Below are 20,815 nucleotides of genomic sequence, written 5' to 3' on the forward strand. Positions count from 1 at the left end.
AATCCAGGCGCGGTGCAGGCCTGCGGACGCCTCGGCCCGGCACGCAGCTTGGAAACAGTGTGCTGCTGTCCACCGTGAACCAAATTTCTGCTCCTGGGAAGAAGGGAGGACTCTCTACAAAGCTGAGCAAGCAGGAAGAGCAGGAGGCCTGAGCTTTTAGGTTAAAACCGGGGGCACCTGCAATCTCTCATGGCTGGTGATGGAAGTAAGTTTCCATAGTGTGCCAGGGAGCGGACGCGGGCTGTAGGTAAGAGAGAGACGTCTGCTGCTCCTCACAGTGGGCGTGCTTCCAGGGCCAGAGGGCTCAGGTTTTGTTTCCTAGAGGTTTCATTGGATCATTCTCTTTTGAAATTTTCTTTTTTAAAAGATAAAGGAAACTCTAATGAACTGAACCCACAAACATTCACATTTTACTTGACCTTGAATGTATTTAACTATCTAGGATTTCTTGCTGTTACTAAGTTTTGAAATTTTCCTTAACCCAGTTTAAAAATCATAGCACTTTTAGAAGCCAGCGGTGTCCATGCAGAGGAGGAATAAGCACGCAGAAGCTCTGTCTGAAGAGGCTGACTGTGTGCAGTGCCTTGCAGCACAGCAAGAAGCGCAATCCACGTCTCCTCAGAAGAGACAGTTGTAGTGCAGATAGTAAATTATCATGTTTGCCCTTTAGGACTTTATTAATTGCTCAAAAAAATCCCATGGACCAAAAGTAAACTTGCACTTGTTTAACAACATTTCAAGAGACTGTTGAATAGATTTTAATGAGAAGTGATGAAAGGGCTTTAACAGTTGATACGAAAGTTTAAAGAGAAATTCAAGATGTGCTTTCCTCCTTATTGTTAAGTTGTGAAGATCCCTTCTGAAGACTATTCTCTGCCTTATAAAACACATCTCCGTCTTCTTTGATAAAATGAGAGGTCTATAATTTTTAGCGTGGAAGAAAACTACCTAAGTCACAGCAATTGGGGAGGTAAATTCTGCATGTCCTCACCAGCACATGCAGTGCTTCAGTAAACTCTCCCTGATTATATTTATTCAGAAATGATCCGACTATGGCAGAGCATATAGATTCATAAAGTACAGTCGTGGTGCAAAAACAAATTTAATGCCACTGACGTAAATGACTGCCTACTTTCAGATGTAATCTGAGCAGTAGATTCCAGATGACTTGGTATATTTTAAAGTTTATGCCATTAAAAATGACAGTTTTGTCTTTAATGAGGTGTATATCAACTGTCTGTTGCTTTTTAATGGGAAACTGCATATCAATGATATTTCATAAACACATTTGTCTTTATTTTTTAAAATTAGCTTTCCACTGCTCTCTCCAAAGAAACATGCTTGAGCGGTAACGCTACCTACTTGACACATCCCTGTTTAAGGCGGTTCAGTGGGCGCCAAGCATGTGTGTAGACGCTTTGATATTCATTGGCCACGCAGAAGTGAGGGATTAGCCTTCTGAGAAGTGCAGACTCATAATTAACTACAGAGAAGTACTTTATGTTGCCCATTTATAACAATCATTCAAATAATTGTATTCATCAGTCTTTATACAATGGATCAAGCCAATTAGAAACAGGAACACTTTCAACCAATCAGATTTCAGAACAAATGGATAGATTGCATCTTTACTCAGTTACCTCTATAATTTGTTGTATTACTCACTGCTTTCCCTTTAGTTGCCTACATCCATAGTGGGGAGCACTCATGGATTCAAAACCTTCCTGGTGTTAATTGGCACCTGCCCTTGAATATTGGCATCAAGAGCGGATGATGCGGCCACATCTTTTGATGGCACCAGCCTTGCTGCGATAGTCATTTGGCTTGTTTAGAAAACAACTTACAAAACCCAAACTTTTATGACCATTTTTACATGAGTGTTTCCGTTACTTTGGGTTTTCTGAAAATAGTGCCATCAGTTTGCATTGCTTGTTTCCCGAGCATTTGTTTTGGCTGCTTTTGTGCTCTGGTTGGTAGTTCACTGAGTGTTACTCCCAAATCCTTAATTCAGCAAACACTGGACATGTACTTTGTGCTTGACTACAAAAGAAGGGAAAGATGAAAAATAAACAAGATGTCCCCTCTCTTAAAGACCTTGCTATGTAATAGGTCCACGAATATCTTCAAAAGTGACAAGTCCCATTAGAGAAACATTAGCAACTTGTGTGAATTAGAGCAGCCGGACAGACAGGACTTTAAGCAGAGCATTGAATAGCAAGGAAAGGCCTCCAGGATTGCCCAGCATTTTGGGGTGTTTAGAAAACATAAAGCACAAGGATTGGAAGCCATCTCCTGACTGAGCCCCAGCCATTCTCTCTCTACTTTGCTCTTTTAACTCAAATCAGAGCCTAGCGGAGAGCCATCACAGCTGGCCGACACCGGTGGTGAGGGGGATACGGGCATGTCAAACCCCCACTGGAGTATCTCCTGACCTAACTGCTTTTTCAGCTTTGAGAGTTTTATTTTTCAAGAATACCTCTGATTTTTGAAATTTTCTTTTTTAAAACAACCATTTTGCAAATCAGATTTTCTGATGAAGGCATAGCCTGCAATCTGCAGTGAGCAGATGCTATACCATTTAAAACAAGTGATACAACAGCGTCATAAATTGATCATAAACTGCATTTGTCAGTACTGGCAAAGGATTTCAATTTACAGAAAAATGTGAAGTGAAACTTACATCAGTATATAACATGTAAATATATTTGTATTTAAAAGCTATATCGGCATCAACAGTCACAATCGGGCTTTATTTATTTTTCTTTTTTGCATGCTGTTATGAATGAGTGATTTTAGACATTCACCTTCATATTTCATGTGCTTTGAAAGTGGAGACTGAGGAATCCTTCTGCCTTGATTGTGTATCAATAACAAAATCAAATGATTGGAGAAATGTACTTACCTACGAATACATTCAAGCTATCCAAAAAGAAAGAGATTTGGCTCATGTTTTTGAGACATTCATCCTCAGTTCTTAAGTGTTTTGTTTATGTCCCTTGAGGAATGAAAAGAAAAACGATTTGTTTTTACTTGTAAGGCCTTACTCAGTTGCCCAATTCCGCAGAAGAACTGGACAGTGAGGACCTCGCAGGTAAGGGCTAGTCATTGGGTAAGGCACTGCAGTGTCCAACCTGTGGGTGCTCTGTCCACGTCTACAAAATGCCCATTTGGTTTGTTGAGCAATCGATGAGCAATTGTGGATTTTGAGACTAAAGAAAAATCAATGTTATTAACACTGTTTTCCTCCCTCCCACCTCTCGTCCCTGTGGCAGTGGCATGTATATTTCAAATGGGGCCGATGCTATGAATGCAGTGGAGGTCAAGTCATGGTTGGGATTGTGCGCAAGCCACTTAGTTCAGTAGCTTTAATTGAAGTTTATGTCCTCGGTATATGATGGTTCAGGAGAAAGTTTGTTGCATTCTCAAGCACTTTAAGGATGTTGGATTATGAGGCAAGATCTTTATTTTTAAAAACTCCTATGGACCTTTTACTGCCGTGGAGTAGGTTAGAAAAGCCTTGTCATCGTATTCTTGGAAGTGGGGGTGGGGAGGGACAGGACGGAAGGGGGCAATTGTTTGTCACACACCGTGAGGTAAACTAATGATCCACCTCAGACCTTTTCCACCGCACACTGAGCTCTTGCAAAAGTAGGTTTCATGCTTGATTCCAGGATTTAGGTGTTACTAATCCAGAATAAGAAGCATATCCTAAAGGGGGGGCATTTAAAATGGTCAGAGCTAAGCCATTTCATGAGCTCCCGTCCCTGCCAACCAGCTGCGGCTTCGTGCACGTTTTGCTCAGTCACTTCTTGGTGAATCAGTGAGGAGCCCCTCTCATCACTGGGAGGAACCAAGACCTGGCGTTGTAGATGCCCCCAGCCTGCTGGGAAGAAGGCTCCGTGCTGCCCTTCAGTGCAGCTCCCTTGAAGAGCTGGTTGTTGAGGTAAAGCATTAAATGCAGGCCCCACCCAGGGAGAGGAAGACAGCACCCACCACCAGTCCTTCCAGAGGCCATGTAAGTATTGCCTCCTGTGCTTCTGCCAGCCCCCAGGAGGCCTTCAGTTTCCTGTTAGGGAGCGCATCTCAGTCGGGGCCTCGCTCCCTGCTGTGTGCCCGCCGCATAGTATGCCCACAGTGGGATAAGACACATGGATGAGTAAGTGAGTTCCAAACCCCAATGAATTTACAGAGATAAGTAAACACAAGATTGAGAAGACAACCAGCCCATCAAGGAAGTGCTTCCTTTTTGCCTCTCAGCTGTGGTCTATTTGGAAAAGTTGCAAACACCTTAACCTGAGTTTCTGTTAAAATGAGAGGAGACGAGTCCTCCCTGCGTAGAAGGCAGTGCAGCCGCGAGGGATCTCTGCCTCAGTCTGTGCCACTCTGCCTGAGAACCCCGACACGGTGGCCGTGGCGTGTGGACCTTCTCAGGGTCCTAAGAAAGGACGCGTTCTCTGTCCCTGACCCTCTTGGCTATTAGCCACACGAGCATCCTTGCAGAAGTCCTGTTTCTCCTCTAGGAGAATGGGACGAAGCAGCCACCTCCCCTTCCCCACCGCATCCTCAATGAAGGACTATTCTGGGTCTCAGCGCCACGCCGAGTCAGACGCTGCCCTGCTGCCGTTCTCTCAATCACCCCAAGTCAGGAGCAATAAACCAACAACTGTTTGTGTTCATCATAACGCGGTTAAATTAATCATGGCACCGCTCCCTCCCCACACCTCCAGGAGCGCTGCCATCCGCCGCTCAGGAGCCGGAGCCTGCTGAACACCGCCGTCCATCAGGCGGCCAGGCTGCCTTTGCATCTGGCTTGATGAACTAATCAAAAACTGATTAGCACCTTTGTTCAAAGGGGATGCTGATTAATCAATTACTATTGATTGTGAGCTTGACTTCGCTCAGCAGCAAAGAGACATCTGAAGGGGCAAAAAACAACCAATAAAAATTGAGCAGCTGTCATACTGTTTAAATTTATTAAAACAAAATACATTATTTTTTATGAAGCTGTCTTGAAATGGGTCAGTGAAGGGGAGCATATTGATTGAGAAAGGATGAACTTCTCAAATTTCTGTAGCCTAGAGACTGAATTCAATTATAATACAAGACAAACAGGTTAACACCTGCCTTAAACAGTCCATCAATAAATTAGAGTAGGTGTTGCCCGCTTAATGCTAAACTGTGGTAATGAATCATATTTCCATTCATTCCCGCTCTATCTCGGTGGAAATTTCATTCTTTCCTTAATATGGATAAATGTTATATTCTGCATTTTCTTCAAAATGACAGTCTGTCTCCACTCTCCCCCTGCCCCCCGCCCCCCTCAGCACCACCTCCTCAGCTCAGGACCATTTCCAAAGCAACAGGGGGCTCCTCCTCACCCAGCGAGCCCGTGGCCCCTCTGGTGCCTCTGCATTAAGCTTTGTGCTTGTGTAGTTCCGCGAGTGTTGACGCAGACCTGGGAGCTTCCGCAGGTTGGCTTTGAGCCCTTTCGCTTGCTTTGTGGGTGTTAACTTGACAAGAGTTTTTAATTGTTTTATCAGTTACATCTGGTGACAGCTGGTGGTTATTGCCCCCCACGTGGAATAGAATAGCTTTAAGCCTCTTTACCCTTCTGTTTTATTCTAAAACTTTTAAAAAATGTCTCCAACTGCCGCAGCAATGGCCTGGCCTCGGGGCCTGTGGAGTGGAGTGCGGCGGCCAGCGCTCCATATGCCGAGAGCAGCCCATCAGCCTTCTGCTTTGCAGCAAAGGCGTGGCCGGGAAGTTCCACAGCTGCATGCTTCCCCCAAACGCTTTCTCAGCTCCTGCCCTGCACACAAGAGCGTGATCTGGAAAAGTCCTACAACGTCTCCCTCGCACTCCATAGAAGCGTGTGGGTAGAGGCACGTTCTAAATGGCTTTGATAATCCAGCCAGGTGTTTAGATAATGGAAGCATTTAAAGGTCTTTGGATCCAGGTGATGTTCCGAGCTGGGATACATGACCGTCTGGTTAGTGTGAATGTGTTGTGAGGGACTCTTAACTAGCCCCCACCCAACATGTGGCTCAGATTGGGCAAATAGGCGATTCCTTCTCACTGGTGGACTTGCAATGTTGGTGATAAAACAGCCAGAGCCAGCTGGGCTGGGCTGTGTAGACGCAGTCAGGGTCTGCCCCATAAACGTAAAATGTGGCATTGTTTACTCATATGTATACAGTATTTACAGCTTAGGAAGCTCTCACATATATTGATGATCTCATTTGTTCTTCATTCACTCAACACAACTGTTTGAGCTCCTGGCACGTGCCAGCTCTGAGCTGGGCTCCAGGGATGCAGCCATGAGCAAGCCCGGCAGAAGCTGGAGCTGCTGCAGACCCCGCGCAGTCAGGGTTGGTGGGAGACAGGCTCAGAGCACAGGAAACCTGTGGCCAACACTGTGAAGGAGACAGAGCCACAGCAGGACAGGAGAGTGAGTGTGGGCTGGGGAGGGGAGGCCAGCCACACAGCTCACCCTTGGAGGGGAGGCCCTTGGAACAGAAAGAGTGGGCCAGGACGGGCCAGACGTGGGAAGGTTTTCAGGAAAAGCCTGAAGGTTGTTCATCTCAGCGCACAGACGAGGAGCCAGGCTCCAGGGGTTACATGACTTACTCGAGAGACCGTGAGGATTTGAACGCCTGGCTCCTCCGGCCTCTCTGGAGATGGGGCTGGTTTGGAGTGGGTTTCTTCCCTGGGAATTCTATCCTTCCTCTGCTCTGGGGCCTTGGGAATCCTTTTCCTTTTGGGCCCTTTTCAGTCCAGTCTGAGCATCCAGGACATGAGGGGGGACAGTCGGGCCCTCCAGCGTTAAATCCAGCTTTTCCCTTCAAAGCCCTGAGTCTCCTAAACCATGGGATTCGTTTCCCACTGAGATGGTGCTGAATGCCATGGGATAGTGCTTGATTGCAGAGGTTAAACCTGTAGATTCCCTTACTTTAGAATTCCATTTAGTACAAGGCGTAGCTGACCAATCATGGCCTGCCCACACCAGCTTGCCCATGGTGTCCTCACAGTGTGACTTGGAACCTCATCTTATTGCTGATCTTCCCATGATCCAACATGCTGCTGTTTCCCCCACTGGGAGGAAGGAGAGCATCAAATAGGAACTTCTCCAAATTAAAAAGTTGGTGGACTACAAGGCAGACTGCGAAGTCCAGTTCTGCAGGTTGGACACTGCATTCGGGTGACTTCACCATATTCATTAATCCATCCTCACCCCCCCCCCCCCCAATGTCCGAGGTCCACGGAATCATCTTTCTCCAGAGAAAGATTCTAGAGGGAAACGTGCCCTTGAAAATACTCCGCAGTCCTGTCCTCTTGAGCAGATGTGTCCTCCTTCAAGGAGAACTCTGGTCCCACCCTCAGCGCCCTCCTGGTGCTTAAAATGGAAAAGGCATTGCCTTGGAAGCCCTGTTCCTGTGCGACCGCAGAGCAGGCTCCGGGCACCTCTCCGTCTCTGGGAACACTGGCGCTTGGGGGGGACTCCTATTGCACGACGTCATCCCCACGCTGCTTAGATTACAGCAGTTCACTTGAGGAGGGAGAGAAGTGGATATTAAGAACCCACTTGTTCCTGTGTGTAGCTGACAACTAGTACTTAGTACCTAGCACTCGGGTGGTTCACCTGAATCATGACTAGGTGGCCTTCCGCCGCCAGGCTGCAGCCTTGGCCACGGCAGGAGAGCTGACCACAGTCCCATGTGCTGTTCTGCGTAGGAAAGGGCTTGGTGACTTCAGGTGGGCAGGGTTAGGGCATCTCACCATCAGAAAACAGTGTTGAGTGTGCGGTACCACCCTTACCCCAAAGAGCGGATAGATGTTTGAATCAGTGGTTAAGAACTGAATGGAGCCTCAGGCTTTAAGATGGGCTTAAACGTGGCAGACACTCCGAGTGCCTCTGCTGGACCGGCCCTGGCCGGGAGGCCGGCACATCAGCAGCACACAGACTCCCCTACAACCCTGGGTAATGTGTGGTGTGCTCAGGGCTCAGAGTAGCCGACAGACCACCTGTGTCACAGAACAGTGACGAAGCCCAGCTTCTCCCCGAAGGCCAGTGTACTTTCCTGGGGACCCCACAGGAGGTGGGACCGTATGTCTCCCCGGATCTGCCACTCAGGCCAGTTTCTGGACGCTGGCGTAGGCCGGAAAAGCTACGCGCCCGATCCCGCTCGCTGGGTGCAGTGTTCTCACCCAAATGAGCACGCACTGCGCCCTGGGCTCACCACGTGGGGCGGGCTGCACACAGTTCCTTTGAAATGTTAGTGTAGCTGCAGTGACACCGCACGAATGAGATGCAGCTGAAGGGATGTGAGGCGATGCGGTGCCCGGGACGCTGTGGAGGAGGCTTCCTGTTTCCCTGCCCTCACGACTCCTCCCTTTCACTCTGAGGAGAGGAAGGTTACTGCACGGCGGCCAGTGTGCCCAGTGAGAATTCACATCTTAATGGGCGAGCTGTGCACGTGCTGGATGCATTTACTGCTCTCTGACAAGAGGGAATTAAATGTCAGAAGGATTTGTAGCCTCTGTAATTGAATTGGTGCTGAGAAAAGCAAATCTTAGAGAAGAATAACATATTAGGATTAGCAAATAAGGTGGCATTTTGTCAGTGGCGCCATTCAGCGTGTTGCCCTTCGGTAATAAAGTTGTGCTTTTGAAATGCACTCTTGTTTTTGTTGTCCTGGCGGGAGCTGCGATAGGTGACGGATAGGTGACGAGAATGAGCAGCTCCGTGATTCAGATGGTGCCCGGCTTTTTGGGTTGTTTTGTTTTGTCTTCGAGGCCAGATTTTGTTTTTGCGAGAGATTAGGGAAATCCACTGCCAGGCTTTCTCTTTTTTCCAACAAGAAGTCGCAAGTGCCACCCTGATCATTAAGCTGCTTCTGAGATAGACTCATCCCCCTCCAGCCCTAGCGAGCAGAGACAGCCTTTCCCTCCCAAACTCCCGGTCTCAGAGCTTTCCATTAAACTGACCCATCCAGCAAGTCTCCGTGCAGGGAGGCGAGACTGAGCCAGGGACAGAACTGTTGCAAAAAGCCAGCAGTTCGGACTCTCCTGCAGCCCCCGCAGGTGAGGAGGCCGTGGAGGTGGAGCAGCTGACGTGTTCGGTAAATTCAAGTAGGAGGCCTGATGTCTTCAGAAGCTGCTAAGGTCGGGTGTGACCGCGGAGAGAACAGATGGTGCGTTTAAGGGGAGTGTCTGCTCCCCGAGTTTTCAGGGTGCCTCTAGCCCGAGCGGGACCGTCCCAGTGGGAAGGAAGCAGCCCTGTGTGGGACTGTGTACTCATTACCGTGTCGCACTCGGCCCCTCGGAGGTGGAAGACTTGATATCCTTTTGTCAAAAAAAAAAAATGGCCTCGGGCTGCAGCCTGGCTGCAAGGTGCCAGGGTGCCCAGGTCCCCGTGTGCCAGGAGCTAGTCTGGGGTGTCCTGGCCCTTCCTGGCTCCCTGAGGCTCTCACAGACCATGGTTGTGGCGGATTATGTTCCACAGCCTCGACCAGACCGCAAAGTAGCCACAGAAGCCGGGGCCTGGGGCAGCGCGGCTCTAACACAGGCAGCGGCTCTGGCTGCGAGGAGCAGTGAAAGGCAGCCGGGAGAGGGGAGCCCCGAGAGGGGGACACTGCCCCCCACCAGCGCCACTTTTCTTGTCAGGCCTGGGAGCCAGGGCCTTCATGCCTCCTGCCCAGTGCCCCGAGGAATGGGCGGCCGGTCGCCTGGCCCAAGGGAAGGTCTGAGCAGCCTGGCCAGCCCTCCTGGGAGTTCCTTTGAAACAGGTTGTCCTTTCCATCTCTGAGGCCAGTGCGAGGCCCGTGGTGGGAGCTGTGGCCACACCGGGGGAGCCCGCATAGCTTCTGTCAGCAGCTTATGAACGCTCCCCAGGACCTCGATGGACAGCTCTTTCCCAAAAGGAAAGCTAACTGGGCATGCTCATCCGTCCGTGGGGTCCATCCCAAGAGACCGGGTGACACTGAGCCGAAGACAGGACTGCAGGCCGGACAGTGCCACACCGCGTGGGCACGCACGCCAGGCAGACACCGGGCTCGGTGACAGCCTGTCACCTGCGGTCCTGATGGGATTCTCCACTCGGCGACCACCCACGTGCTCGCTCTGCGGGGCTGGAGCCCCTTTGCACCCTGTGCACACGCTCCACTGCACAGCGGCTGCAGGACAACAGAGCTCAGTCCCGAGTGCAGCGCCAACCCCTGCTCCTGGGAGGGAAGCACATCATCTGCTAGACGACAAGAGAGGGCTGTTGGCCGAGGAGCAGGTTTTATAAAGGTTAACTTTCCCGCGTAGGAGCCGGGCAGCTGGAGAGCCCACCTCTTTGGCTCTCTTTTCTGCCTCATTGAGCAAAGGAGCCAGGGACCTGGGAGCACGTCCCCAGGAAAGCAGGCGGCTCTGGCCTGAGCGAAAGTCTGACCCCAAGAGGAGCAGGATCTGTGGGTGACGGTGGGCGGCACAGACACGCCCGAGTCCTCACTGAGAAGTGGCTTCTGGAGGCCCCGCCAGAGCCCCTTTCGGGGTCGGCATCTCCTTCAGCTCCAGGTTTCATCTGACTCATCAGCCAGCGCCTCTGAGTGACGGCTTGTGCTGCTGCTGCTGCCTGAGCGAGGCACCAGCCTCGGGTGCCGGCCACAGTGCCCCGGCCGCGGGCACCGGCACTCTTCCCACCTGGTGATAGGTGACCAGCGCTCACCTGCTGCTCCACCGCCGTGGGCGCGTCCATGGCACCGAGAACTCTCCTCCCGGGTCCACTCATGGAAACAAAGGAAAGCGTGAGATGAGGCTGGGAACAGCCTCGCTCTTCTTAGGGGCGCCCAGCACGCTGCCACCGGCCGATGGGCAGGAAGCCGGGTGGGTGGGGTGGGGGGAGGCACGAGGAGCTCCCAGCCCGCAGTATCTCCTGGGAATGAAACATCACCACCTTCTGTGTCCGTCGGCAGTGATGGGAGGCGGTGGCGAACCTTCCGATCTGAGGAGCCTTCGCCCTCACAGGCAAGCGTCTGCCCTGTGCATGGCCTGGAGGGCGGGAGAAGAGGTGGCACCAGGTGTGGATGTGGGCAGCGAGGAAGCAGCCCGAGCTCCGGCGGCTCCAGCGTCACAGGGAGCAAAGGCCAAATGACTCGTGTGGGCTGAAGCAATGAAGGCCACGGCCGCTGCCCAGGAGGGTCTCGTTTTCCTTTATCAAGAGCTCTCTCTCGTGTGCAGGCTCTCTCTCTTTTCCTGGCTTCTGGAACGTTCCTGTGCCTTGGCATGGAGAGGCAGTCTTCTCCACGCGGTCCAGGTCTGTGCTGGGTCAGATATCGACGCTGCTCTCTGCTGTGCCCGGGCGGGCCCTGCCTTCCCCTCTTGCCTCAATGCCTGGCACCCTCTCCTCATGGCCAGAACTGCCTCGCTTCCCTCGCCAGGGCTAAGACCCGGGGGTAGCTGAGAGGCCCTCATGTGGCATTCGCCCCCAAGTTCCTGGCAGTTGGAGATGAGTTCATTCTCGTTCCCACAGACCCCTGACTTCGACAGCTCCCCGAGGAAGTCACAGTTTGCTGGCTTTCCTGTCGCTTTTGTCTCCCTGTGAGCAGTTTGAATCGGTGCTGTTGGGGCGAGAGTCTCCGGGGTGTAAACACAGCCCCCCAGCAGGTGCCAGCATCCAGGGGCACCCCAAGGGCAGTGCTCCCCTTCAGCAAGCTCTGGTGTCTCCTGGATGTTTCCGTGGCCGAGTTCTGCCTTGTTGAAGTGACTTCCAAGGCTCCGAGGCCTGGCATCTGCACTCGGCAGCGCTTTGGCCGGGAGGGGTTCCTCTCCCCCGATTTCGGGCCCAGCTCGTTAGACACGGTGCCGGAGGGGCTGGCACGTGGCGGGCGGGCTCACGGGTGGCTGCTCTTGCGCCATCTCCATGCTCCACGTCAGCGCATCCCCTGTGGTCCTGGGCTGCCGCCGCGGCTCTCGTTCGGCGTTTCTGTTTGGGGTTGGATTTGGGGTTTTGTCGTCCTTTCGAAGGTAACTTAATGAAACACTTTAAATACTTCATTTTAAAATTTAAGCTCTTTTAATCAAAGCCCTTTCCATAGACCCCCTCGGTCAGGAGTTATTTCCCCACGCCCTTCAGTACTTAATCTCAGCGCAGAATTGGAAATATCGATGGAAAGTGTAAATCATGCCTCCTGCTGAAAGCGTGGTATCAGGTTTCGGCTCAAAAGAGCACCATTACCTTTAGCTGTCACGGATCTGTACACTTGATCGATAAACTTCAAATATTATTAGAGGTGGAGGCTTCAGAGATTTGCTCTGTTCTTTGCCGAGAGTCCGAGATAAATCTTTCTTAAAAATGGACTTGGATCTGCGCTCTCGGTCTCCATTCCTCAGGCGTCCAGCAGCTGCAGGGACAGATTTATAGGCCATGTGCTGCTTGTACTGAAAGATTTAAATGGTAAATCCTTCACATATGACTTCACAAATCATGTAAAGTTAAAAGATTTTTACCGTTTCTGTTGCTGCTGTGCTTAAATTGTAAGGTACAGCTAGTAAATCATTTTAATGGAGGTGTCGTACTTGACTCAATAAAAAAAGAAAGACAATGGTTTAGCTTCCACTCCAAAATGTTAATGTATTAATCAACGGGAGAATAATTGTTTTTTACTACATTATAAATCCTGGGTGCCATTAGGATTTCAGCAAGGGGTGATGCAGCCAGTCCTAAATTAAAATTGTTTACCCTGCCATCCATCCCTTCCGCACGGCCATCGCTCACTCGGGTCCTTTCCGCGCTGTTCCCCAGCCAAGCGCGTCACTCCTCCGTCGGAAGAAGACATCCGAGGGAGTGATGTTATGAAGGAGAATTAATTGCGTTGTGGAGTGCTAAATTAATAAAATAGGAGCCGTCTGTGGCAACGGACCATCATTCCTCGCTGTCTTTCTGAAATAGGTCTTTAGGTTTTAGATTGAGGCTTCCTCCCTCACACATCCTACATGGAGCAAGCGTGCCACTTGTCTTTAGTCTCATAATCCTGTTTATCTCTAGGCAGCTGTGGCTTGGAGCGCCTCACTTTGCCTGTGCCTGTGCCCAGCAGAGATTAAGACACTGGGCGGCCCGCCTCCCTCCACAGCTCCCATTACTGCCGAAAGGTGCCATCCGCTCCAAGCGAGCGCCCTGGGTCAGGGCGGCCGCCCTGGTAGAGCGGCACCTGGGCAGATAGCGTGATCGCTCAGAGCAGCCAGGGCGATGGGCCCTTCCTTCCCCCGATCCCTGCCTGAACTGTTACAGGCGCATTAGCGCCCCTGAGAGGCTCTAGGGAAATGGCCTGTGGGCCGAGGGGCCAGGGCAGCACTGGCCAGCCCAGTCTGTCCCGCCTGTCGCTCCTCCCACCTCCCGGTTGCTCTCGCTGACTCCTCCGGCCCTGCAGGCCGCATCCCCGGGGCTTCTGGTGTCTGTGATGAGCTCTACATCCCTCTTCCTCTTCTGATCCCACAGACTCCCGAGCAGGTGAAGAAGGCTCCATCCGGGCAGTGGACCACGCCGTGATTGGCGGCGTCGTGGCCGTGGTGGTGTTCGCCATGCTGTGCTTGCTCATCATTCTGGGGCGCTACTTTGCCAGACACAAAGGTTCATACTTCACTCATGAAGCCAAAGGAGCCGATGATGCAGACACAGCCATAATCAATGCAGAAGGAGGAGAGAACAACTCCGAAGAAAAGAAAGAGTACTTCATCTAGAAGCAGGTGCCTGGCCAGGCGGGGCCTCGTGCCCCACCGCCCACATCCGGGGACTTGGCAAGGTTGTCCTGGATAGGCAGTCTGGGTTATGTGGCCGCATGGCCTCTTTGATTCCTGAAACGGAGAGGGAAAGAAAGAAAATGTAGCAGCTGCTGATTAGGACTCGGAGAGTTGATGAGTAGCAAGCACTCCTTGATTTGGGTTTTCTCTAAATATACAGCTTTATAGATTGTTACTCTACAATCCATAATTGGGGACAGAGGGAAAACCATAGTCGGGGCTGGTGTGTGAGGTGGGGGTGAACCACACCGACATGGAGAGAGAACGCCCGTGACCTACAGCTTCCGGGGGGCGGGTGGACCAGCTGTGTGCCTGCCCCAGGCTCAGGTAGCCTGCCCACAGTGGCCAGAACACCTCCTTGGTTTGGTGTGCCTGGAAAGCCACATAAATATGTATCTTTTAGATTATCAGTGCAATTGATGCAAATTGCCATGAATCACACACTTACCGGCTGTGCAGTCTGGATGGGCCTCCCCTTTTCCAGCGCTTTCCTCCTGCCCCGCTGCTCTGACCCCCCTCTCCCTGGGTAATTTATTCTTCCTCCTCTTCGTCCGCCCTTGTCTCTCAGCTGTTTTTCTCGGTGCTGTGCAATGAGCTTGCGGGGCTTCCGATAGATGGACTCTTAAGCGCTTGCATACCACTCGCTTGTAGAACTTGCGTTTGGAGAGGTTCCCTTAAGCTCAGCAATGGAAGTCCAAGGTCCTTGACAACTGCCTTCAGGATACAAAGTGCCTGTCTCAGGCGTGAAACTGTTTGGGGTCTCGGGGCTATGCATACGTCACCCTCTGCCCACACCCAGAAGCAGACTGGCCGAGAACCCACCGCCTCTCAAGGCTGAGCCAGGAAGTCAGGCCAGAGAGCAGGGCAGAGGTCTGCGCTCGGCTGGGGAGAGCGAGGGGAGAGGCAGAGGAAGGAGGGCCCCAGGGGGACACTGGCTGCCTGCCTTCTCAAACTTGTCACTCGGGAAACCTGAAAGCAATGGGTTTTGTTGTGTGTTTTTTTAACCTAAGAGTTTCTATGAAGACAGTGTATAGTGGGAGCAGGGCTATTTGATTATGACATAGGCAGTGTAGGCCTATGTCATAACATACTTTCTCCATGTAAACTCCTGGGACTTAGTGATAAAGAGTGTCACCAACTTTGTACCGTCCTGTCTGTTGTCACTATGAAGTGGCCGTGCCAGTTAGCAAATCCATGAATCTGGGTCCGGTTAGGGTTGCTGTGAGAGAGACTCGCCCGCAGCTTAAGGCAGACCCAGCCTTGACGAACGTCAAGCTATTTCTGCACCTGGAACCCACCTGCAGCAGAAGCAGGAGCCAGTCAGACACCCTGGCGAGTGCGAGCACATTCTCGCTCCCAGAGGCACCAGCAACTATAGAGACAGGAGGCCAGGTTCGCTGAACGACTCGAGGTGGCAGTGACGTCATCAGGGCCCTAATTCATCTATTGGCTAATTGCTCTTTCTTGCTTTGGTCCTTAATCATGTCTGTGCATATATCTGGTCATTGGTCCCGGGCATTGACTGTGTATGTGTTAGCCAGCAGCTCTCCAGCTTCTGCATTTTTAGCTCCCACTCACGTCTTCCTCTGCCGCATCCCCTGGTCATCATCACTGCTCTAATGTCTCATTTGCCGAATTATATCGCAGCGGTTCAGTCGGCGTGGTGCCTTTGGAACCCCGGATCCCCATTTGTCTCACCCACCCCGCTCTCTCCTTCCGATTGTTTTCTCCCCTCTGCTGCCTGCACTCCACTGCGCTGATGATGGCCACAAAGCCAGTTGCCATCTCGGTACCACTTGACACAGAGGCCATCAGACAGTCACGGTGCTTTACCCCTTCATCTTGCAGGTACATACTTCACTCATGAAGCCAAAGGAGCCGATGACGCAGCAGACGCAGACACAGCCATAATCAATGCAGAAGGAGGACAGAACAACTCCGAAGAAAAGAAAGAGTACTTCATCTAGAGCAGCCTTTCCTTTCCATGAGGTGTCCCGCTGGCCCTATTTAGATGATAAAGAGACAGTGATATTGGAACTTGAGAGACATTCGTGTGATTTTTTATGAATGGGTGGAAAGGCGCGAGACCTGGAAGGCTTGGGATTTGCTGTATAAAAAAAAAATGTTCTTTGAAAAGTACACTCTGCTGATTGACACCTCTTTTTTTGTGTTTTTTTTTTTTTAATTTTTATTTCCTCCTACCAAGTCAAACTTGGATGCTTGGGTTTAGTTTGGGTAGATTGCAGAAAATTCTGTGCCTTGTTTTTTTGTTTGTTGGTTGCGTTCCTTTTTATTCCTCTTTGTGCGCATTTATTTTTCAAAAAATGTTTTGATTTTTTTTTTTAATCTCCCATTTTGGAATTTGCCTGCTGGGATTCCTTAGAATCTTCCCCCCTTCCCCTTATTTTGCTATTGTTTTTACTTTTTTTGTTTGTTGCTGAAGTAACTGCTTTGTGTTCAAAATTCAGTTTCATAAAAGGAGAACCAGCACAGCTTAGATTTCATAGTTCAGAACTTAGTGTATCCATATGCATTCTTCTCTGTTGTTGTAAAGATTTGGGTGAACAAACAATGAGAACTCTTTGCTGCTGCCCATGTTTCAAATACGTAGAGCAGTGAAGACTAGAAACGTAGACTGTGATTCAGAAACTGTTCTGTTTGCTGTGGAACTACATTACTGTACAGGGTTATCTGCCAGTGAGGTGTGTCGCAACGAGGTGGAATCTGTCTTTCTTCTGTGTCTGTAGACGGCTCCGTGTAGCTACCCCACACTGTCCAGAGGGTTGGGCTGGAAAGAGCTCCTTTTTTAGTGCCCTCACAGACATGACAGGGAGGGCTGTTCCTTTGTGTAAGCGGACAAATGTGAGTTGCCACAGGAGGGGACACAGGGAGGGGGAGCGATAGTTCTGCTCCGGTTGTTTCTGTTCCAAATGATTCCATCCACCTTTCCCAGTCGGCCTTACTTCTCACTAATTTGTAGGCACGAGCAAGGCGGTGCGATGGGAGCATGACTGGTCTTCCCTTTGTGCTCAGCCCGGAAGGGGTGGGTGTGGCCTGCATGTACTGTATATTACAGATGTCTGTCATGCCGGGATGTCCAACTCAAACCCGTGTGAAACTTTCCTTCCTTCAGATCAGGCTCGACAAAGGCAGGAGGTCCAGAAGGAGGCCAGTTCTCACGCTGGCCTGCGTGGACCTCCGTTCCCAAAAGGTCAGAGCAGAGGTGGGGAGCCGCATGCAGGGCTTTTCAGTTACTTAATCAAAACTCAAATGTGAGTGTTTTTATCTTTTTACCTTTCATACACTAGCCTTGGCCTCTTTCCTCAGCCTTAAGAACCATCTGCCAAAAAATTACCAATCCTCGCATGACAGCAGCCATAGTGCATAGCTACTAAAGAAGCCACCGGAGGGCGTCGTGGGCGGAGCCTGGGGGAAGGGGAGGAGTCAGTTCTCTACATTTTCTAAAGGCAGGTGCGTCTAGGAACCTAGAAGTAGTCCTGAAGGATAGAGACAAAACTCTTACCAGGCGTCTTGGTAAGGCCCCAGACTCCAGAACGCAGTCCCCATAGAAAGATGGCATCAAAAAAGATAGATCTATATATATATATAAATATATATTATATAACATTTTCAGTGAGTAACTTTGGATTTTGCAAGGTGCATTTTTACTATTGTTACATTATGTGGAAAACTTACGCTGATTTATTTAAGGGGGAAAAGTGTCAACTCTTTGTTATTTGAAAGCGTGTTTATTTTTCTTGTCTTTATTTTAACCTTTGATAGAACCATTTGCAATACGGGGCCCTTGGGAGCGGACTGGCTCGAAAGAGGAGATCCGCGAGCAGCTCCGTCTCCCTCTCCTGTCCCGAGGCACTAACCCAGACAAAGGCCACAACCAACGTCCCTTTTTCACGGAATTTTATAACGTGCAGCTCTCTCCCGAGCCCTTAGCTCCCATCCTGACCTAGCGTGACCAGATCAAAGGGTGAGAATCCTTGGCATGTTGTCGACAGGGTTTTTTCAGTCATTCTTTGGAGGAAAATAAAAAAACGAAACGTAGCATCGCTCACAGAATTGGCATCTCCGTTTTGGGACCTCCCGTCTTTCTGTTTTGAAAAGTGTACAGTAGTGCAGTGTTCCTGATGTAACTTTATGGCTTACAATGTTGACATGTCTCAGGTCCATGTGTTTCGATTGGTGTTTTCCGTCTCAGGTAGATCGCTAAGTGTAGGCCCCACACATTGGAAAAAAAAATAAAATAAAACCAAGCAAAAACAGGAAATTCTGGACTTTAGTTGTATATTGGTTCATGTATTTTTCTTAAGTATACAGTGCACTGTTTGAAATGTATTGTTGAGTATTACTTTGTACAGGTCGGTCACTTTTTTTAGAGTGAAGAAAGAACAAACTTGTTTTTTGTGTTTTTTAAAGGAATATAAAATAATGAAGGATGTATAATTGATGCCAAATAAGCTTGTTCTTTAGTCACACCGACGTCCTATCTCCCTCTAGGCCAGTTCTGTTGCTAAGGTGTCCATGGACGGTGTTACGGTGTAAGAAACTCCATATCCATATGTTCCCATTCGCATTTTGTATTGGTTCATGTATACCATTTTTACAAAAGAAAAAAAAAAGAAAAAAAGAAGTACTATAAAATATCTGTCTTCTTAATAAAAAAATTAATGTTACAAAGTGATCCTTTAATCTCATTATGAACTTTTTAATGGACGTTTCGCGGGCCCTGGTCCGGCTTTCTCCTCAGGACCTTGCGGACCGGAGCAGCCGCAGGTGCTGGGAAATCTGCCGGCGGGTTGCTCTGATCCGATTCCTCCCGCTTCCTCCGCTCATCCTTCCTGTCCTTGTTCTCTCCTCCCCCTCAGTGGCCAGGTGGGCCAGGTGCCTGGCAGCTCGGATCAGCGGTTTGTGCAGGTGTGGGATGCAGAGGCGGGCCAGCTGGGACAGGCCCGCCCTCCGTGGACCCGCTCCCCCCCACCCCACCCCCCACCCCCAGTTTCCCTGTGTTGGCTGCTCCACCTGTCTCTTACTTTGGGATTCTGTGTCTTAATAACTCATTCTGCCTTCTTCATTTCAAGTTCTCTCCTTGAACGGAAAGACTCGCTGCGGAGGACTGGCTGGCCGCCCACCGAAGATCGTTCTCACTTGCTGTCTAGGCTGCGGGGACCTCCGGCCAGTGCACTGCGAGCTCCAGTCTGTCCTTGCCTTGCAGGCCGGAGTGAGCCATGGCTGGGCTCCCGGGGCTGAGCTGACAAACGTGGATATGTCTGAGCAGCCCGGCGTGCCCTTTCCCCACCATGCTCCCCTGGGGTTTGCTTTCCCTTCTCTGGGCAGGGCCTGGGGAGAGGCCGTGGGAGACAAGGTGAGCTCTAGGAAAGCCAAAGGCTGGGTGTCTCATTTCAGCCTCCTTCCTCCTGGCCTGCCTCTTGCCCGCCTGTAAAAACCAGTTGCCCAGATGTGCAGTGTCAAGTCCCTGCAAGAAACACAGCGTCAGTCTCACCCCTGGCAGCAGGAGGTGGCCCTCAGCCTGGGGCCAGCCAGCATGTCAGGGAGCCCGGCCGAGCTGGGCTTGGAGGAGGGAAGTCAGTGAAGGCAGCTCTCTGGAGGAGCCGGGGCCCCAGCCGGACCTCAGAGGAGTCTAGAGGACTAGGATGAGCCGCAGGGGCCCAGGGCAGTGAGCCCTCGGCCTCCGGCTTGCATGGGAAAATAAAGGGAAGTGGGATGAGGTATGGAAGGTGGGGCAGTCTCATGGCTCGAGGAGTGGAGATGCCAGGGCCTCTGCCAGCCCCTGCTGCGGGCAGGGAGCCGCGGGCAGCACTGTCCATCCAGCTATGTGGACCGTCTGCTGGATGGGATGCTGAGGAGAGATGGAGACTGTGTACTCAGACGGGCCCGGCCTACTCCACCCTGTTAGCTGAGACCTCAGGTCTGTGGGCACATCACGTGCCCCTGAACCTGCCTTAGACCAGCGGTTCTCAACCTGTGGGTCGAGACCCCTTTGGGGGTCAAACGACCCTTTCACAGGGGTCGCCTAAGACCATCGGAAAACACATATATAATTACATATTGCTTTTTTTTTTTGTTTTTTGTTTTTTGTTTTTTTTAAATATATTTTATTGATTTTTTACAGAGAGGAAGGGAGAGAGATAGAGAGTTAGAAACATTGTGATTGATCACTATGCTTTAATTATGTTCAATTTGTAACAATGAAATTGGGGGTCACCACAACATGAGGAACTGTATTAAAGGGTCGCGGCATTAGGGAGGTTGAGAACCACTGCCTTAGACCCTTTCTCTTCACCATTCGTCACTGTCGTTATTCCAGACCCTTTGTAGTCACACAGTATGTTTAGTGTCGCACCACCCCCCGCCCCCTTCTGTAACATGAGGTGGGAGTTTCAGCTGAAACCTAACAGAGACCCAGGAAGTCCCTGCCCTGAGGCACAGGGCAGGTGAGACATTTACCTTTGAGTCCCATGGGGTATGTGAAGGAGAAGGCGTCAGAAGAGTCCCTTAGCGGGAGCTCAGTGCATTCCTGGACCTTCCTTTGGTCTGGGAGGGAAATGGCCCTGTTTCCTCTGGGGAGTTTTCCAGTGTTTGGGCTGCTTGCCTTCCCCACGCATGTCAGCTGGAGCCCGAGGTGAAGTGGGGGTGCGCATTGGCGTCTCTCGACTGCGGAGAGGTGTTCCTTTGATTCTGTCGTCCAGAACCTCAGAGCAGCCGTGGGTCCCCACGCTACAGACTGCTACGGTAGGGCTCTCTTTTAGTATAAACTCCTGCCCAAGGCAAATACGCACCCCTTCTTGCCAGGACTCAAGGGTCCAGCCCTTAGGCATGAATAGCTGGCAGCTGAATTCCTTCCGAGTGAAATGTGTAGCCACAGCCACACGTGAATAGTTTGGAAATATTTCCAAAGGAAGCCCTTGGCTGTCCTGGCCCTGCCCAGGAGAAGGCAGAGGGGACTGGTGGCCACCATCCAATGACCTTGGGGGCCATATGTGAAGTCAGCGGTGGGCACATA

General features: G+C 50.8%; 1 protein-coding gene across 1 annotated transcript in view; it reads left to right on the forward strand.

Moving 5' to 3' along the window:
* The window catches only part of CADM1 (cell adhesion molecule 1), a gene marked incomplete at its 5' end in the record, with an annotated part of 349,313 nt that extends 331,280 nt beyond the window's left edge, over positions 1 to 18,033 (forward strand). Inside the window, 3 exons of the mRNA XM_005856899.1 lie at positions 3,038 to 3,091; positions 13,478 to 13,609; positions 15,628 to 18,033. Coding sequence (XP_005856961.1) covers positions 3,038 to 3,091; positions 13,478 to 13,609; positions 15,628 to 15,746 — 305 coding nt within the window. The remainder of the gene's footprint in view (positions 1 to 3,037; positions 3,092 to 13,477; positions 13,610 to 15,627) is intronic.
* Positions 18,034 to 20,815: the final 2,782 nt, after the last annotated feature.

This window comes from Myotis brandtii, unplaced genomic scaffold (genome assembly GCF_000412655.1).
Source record: "Myotis brandtii unplaced genomic scaffold, ASM41265v1 scaffold105, whole genome shotgun sequence".
NCBI classification, from domain to species: Eukaryota; Metazoa; Chordata; class Mammalia; order Chiroptera; family Vespertilionidae; genus Myotis; species Myotis brandtii.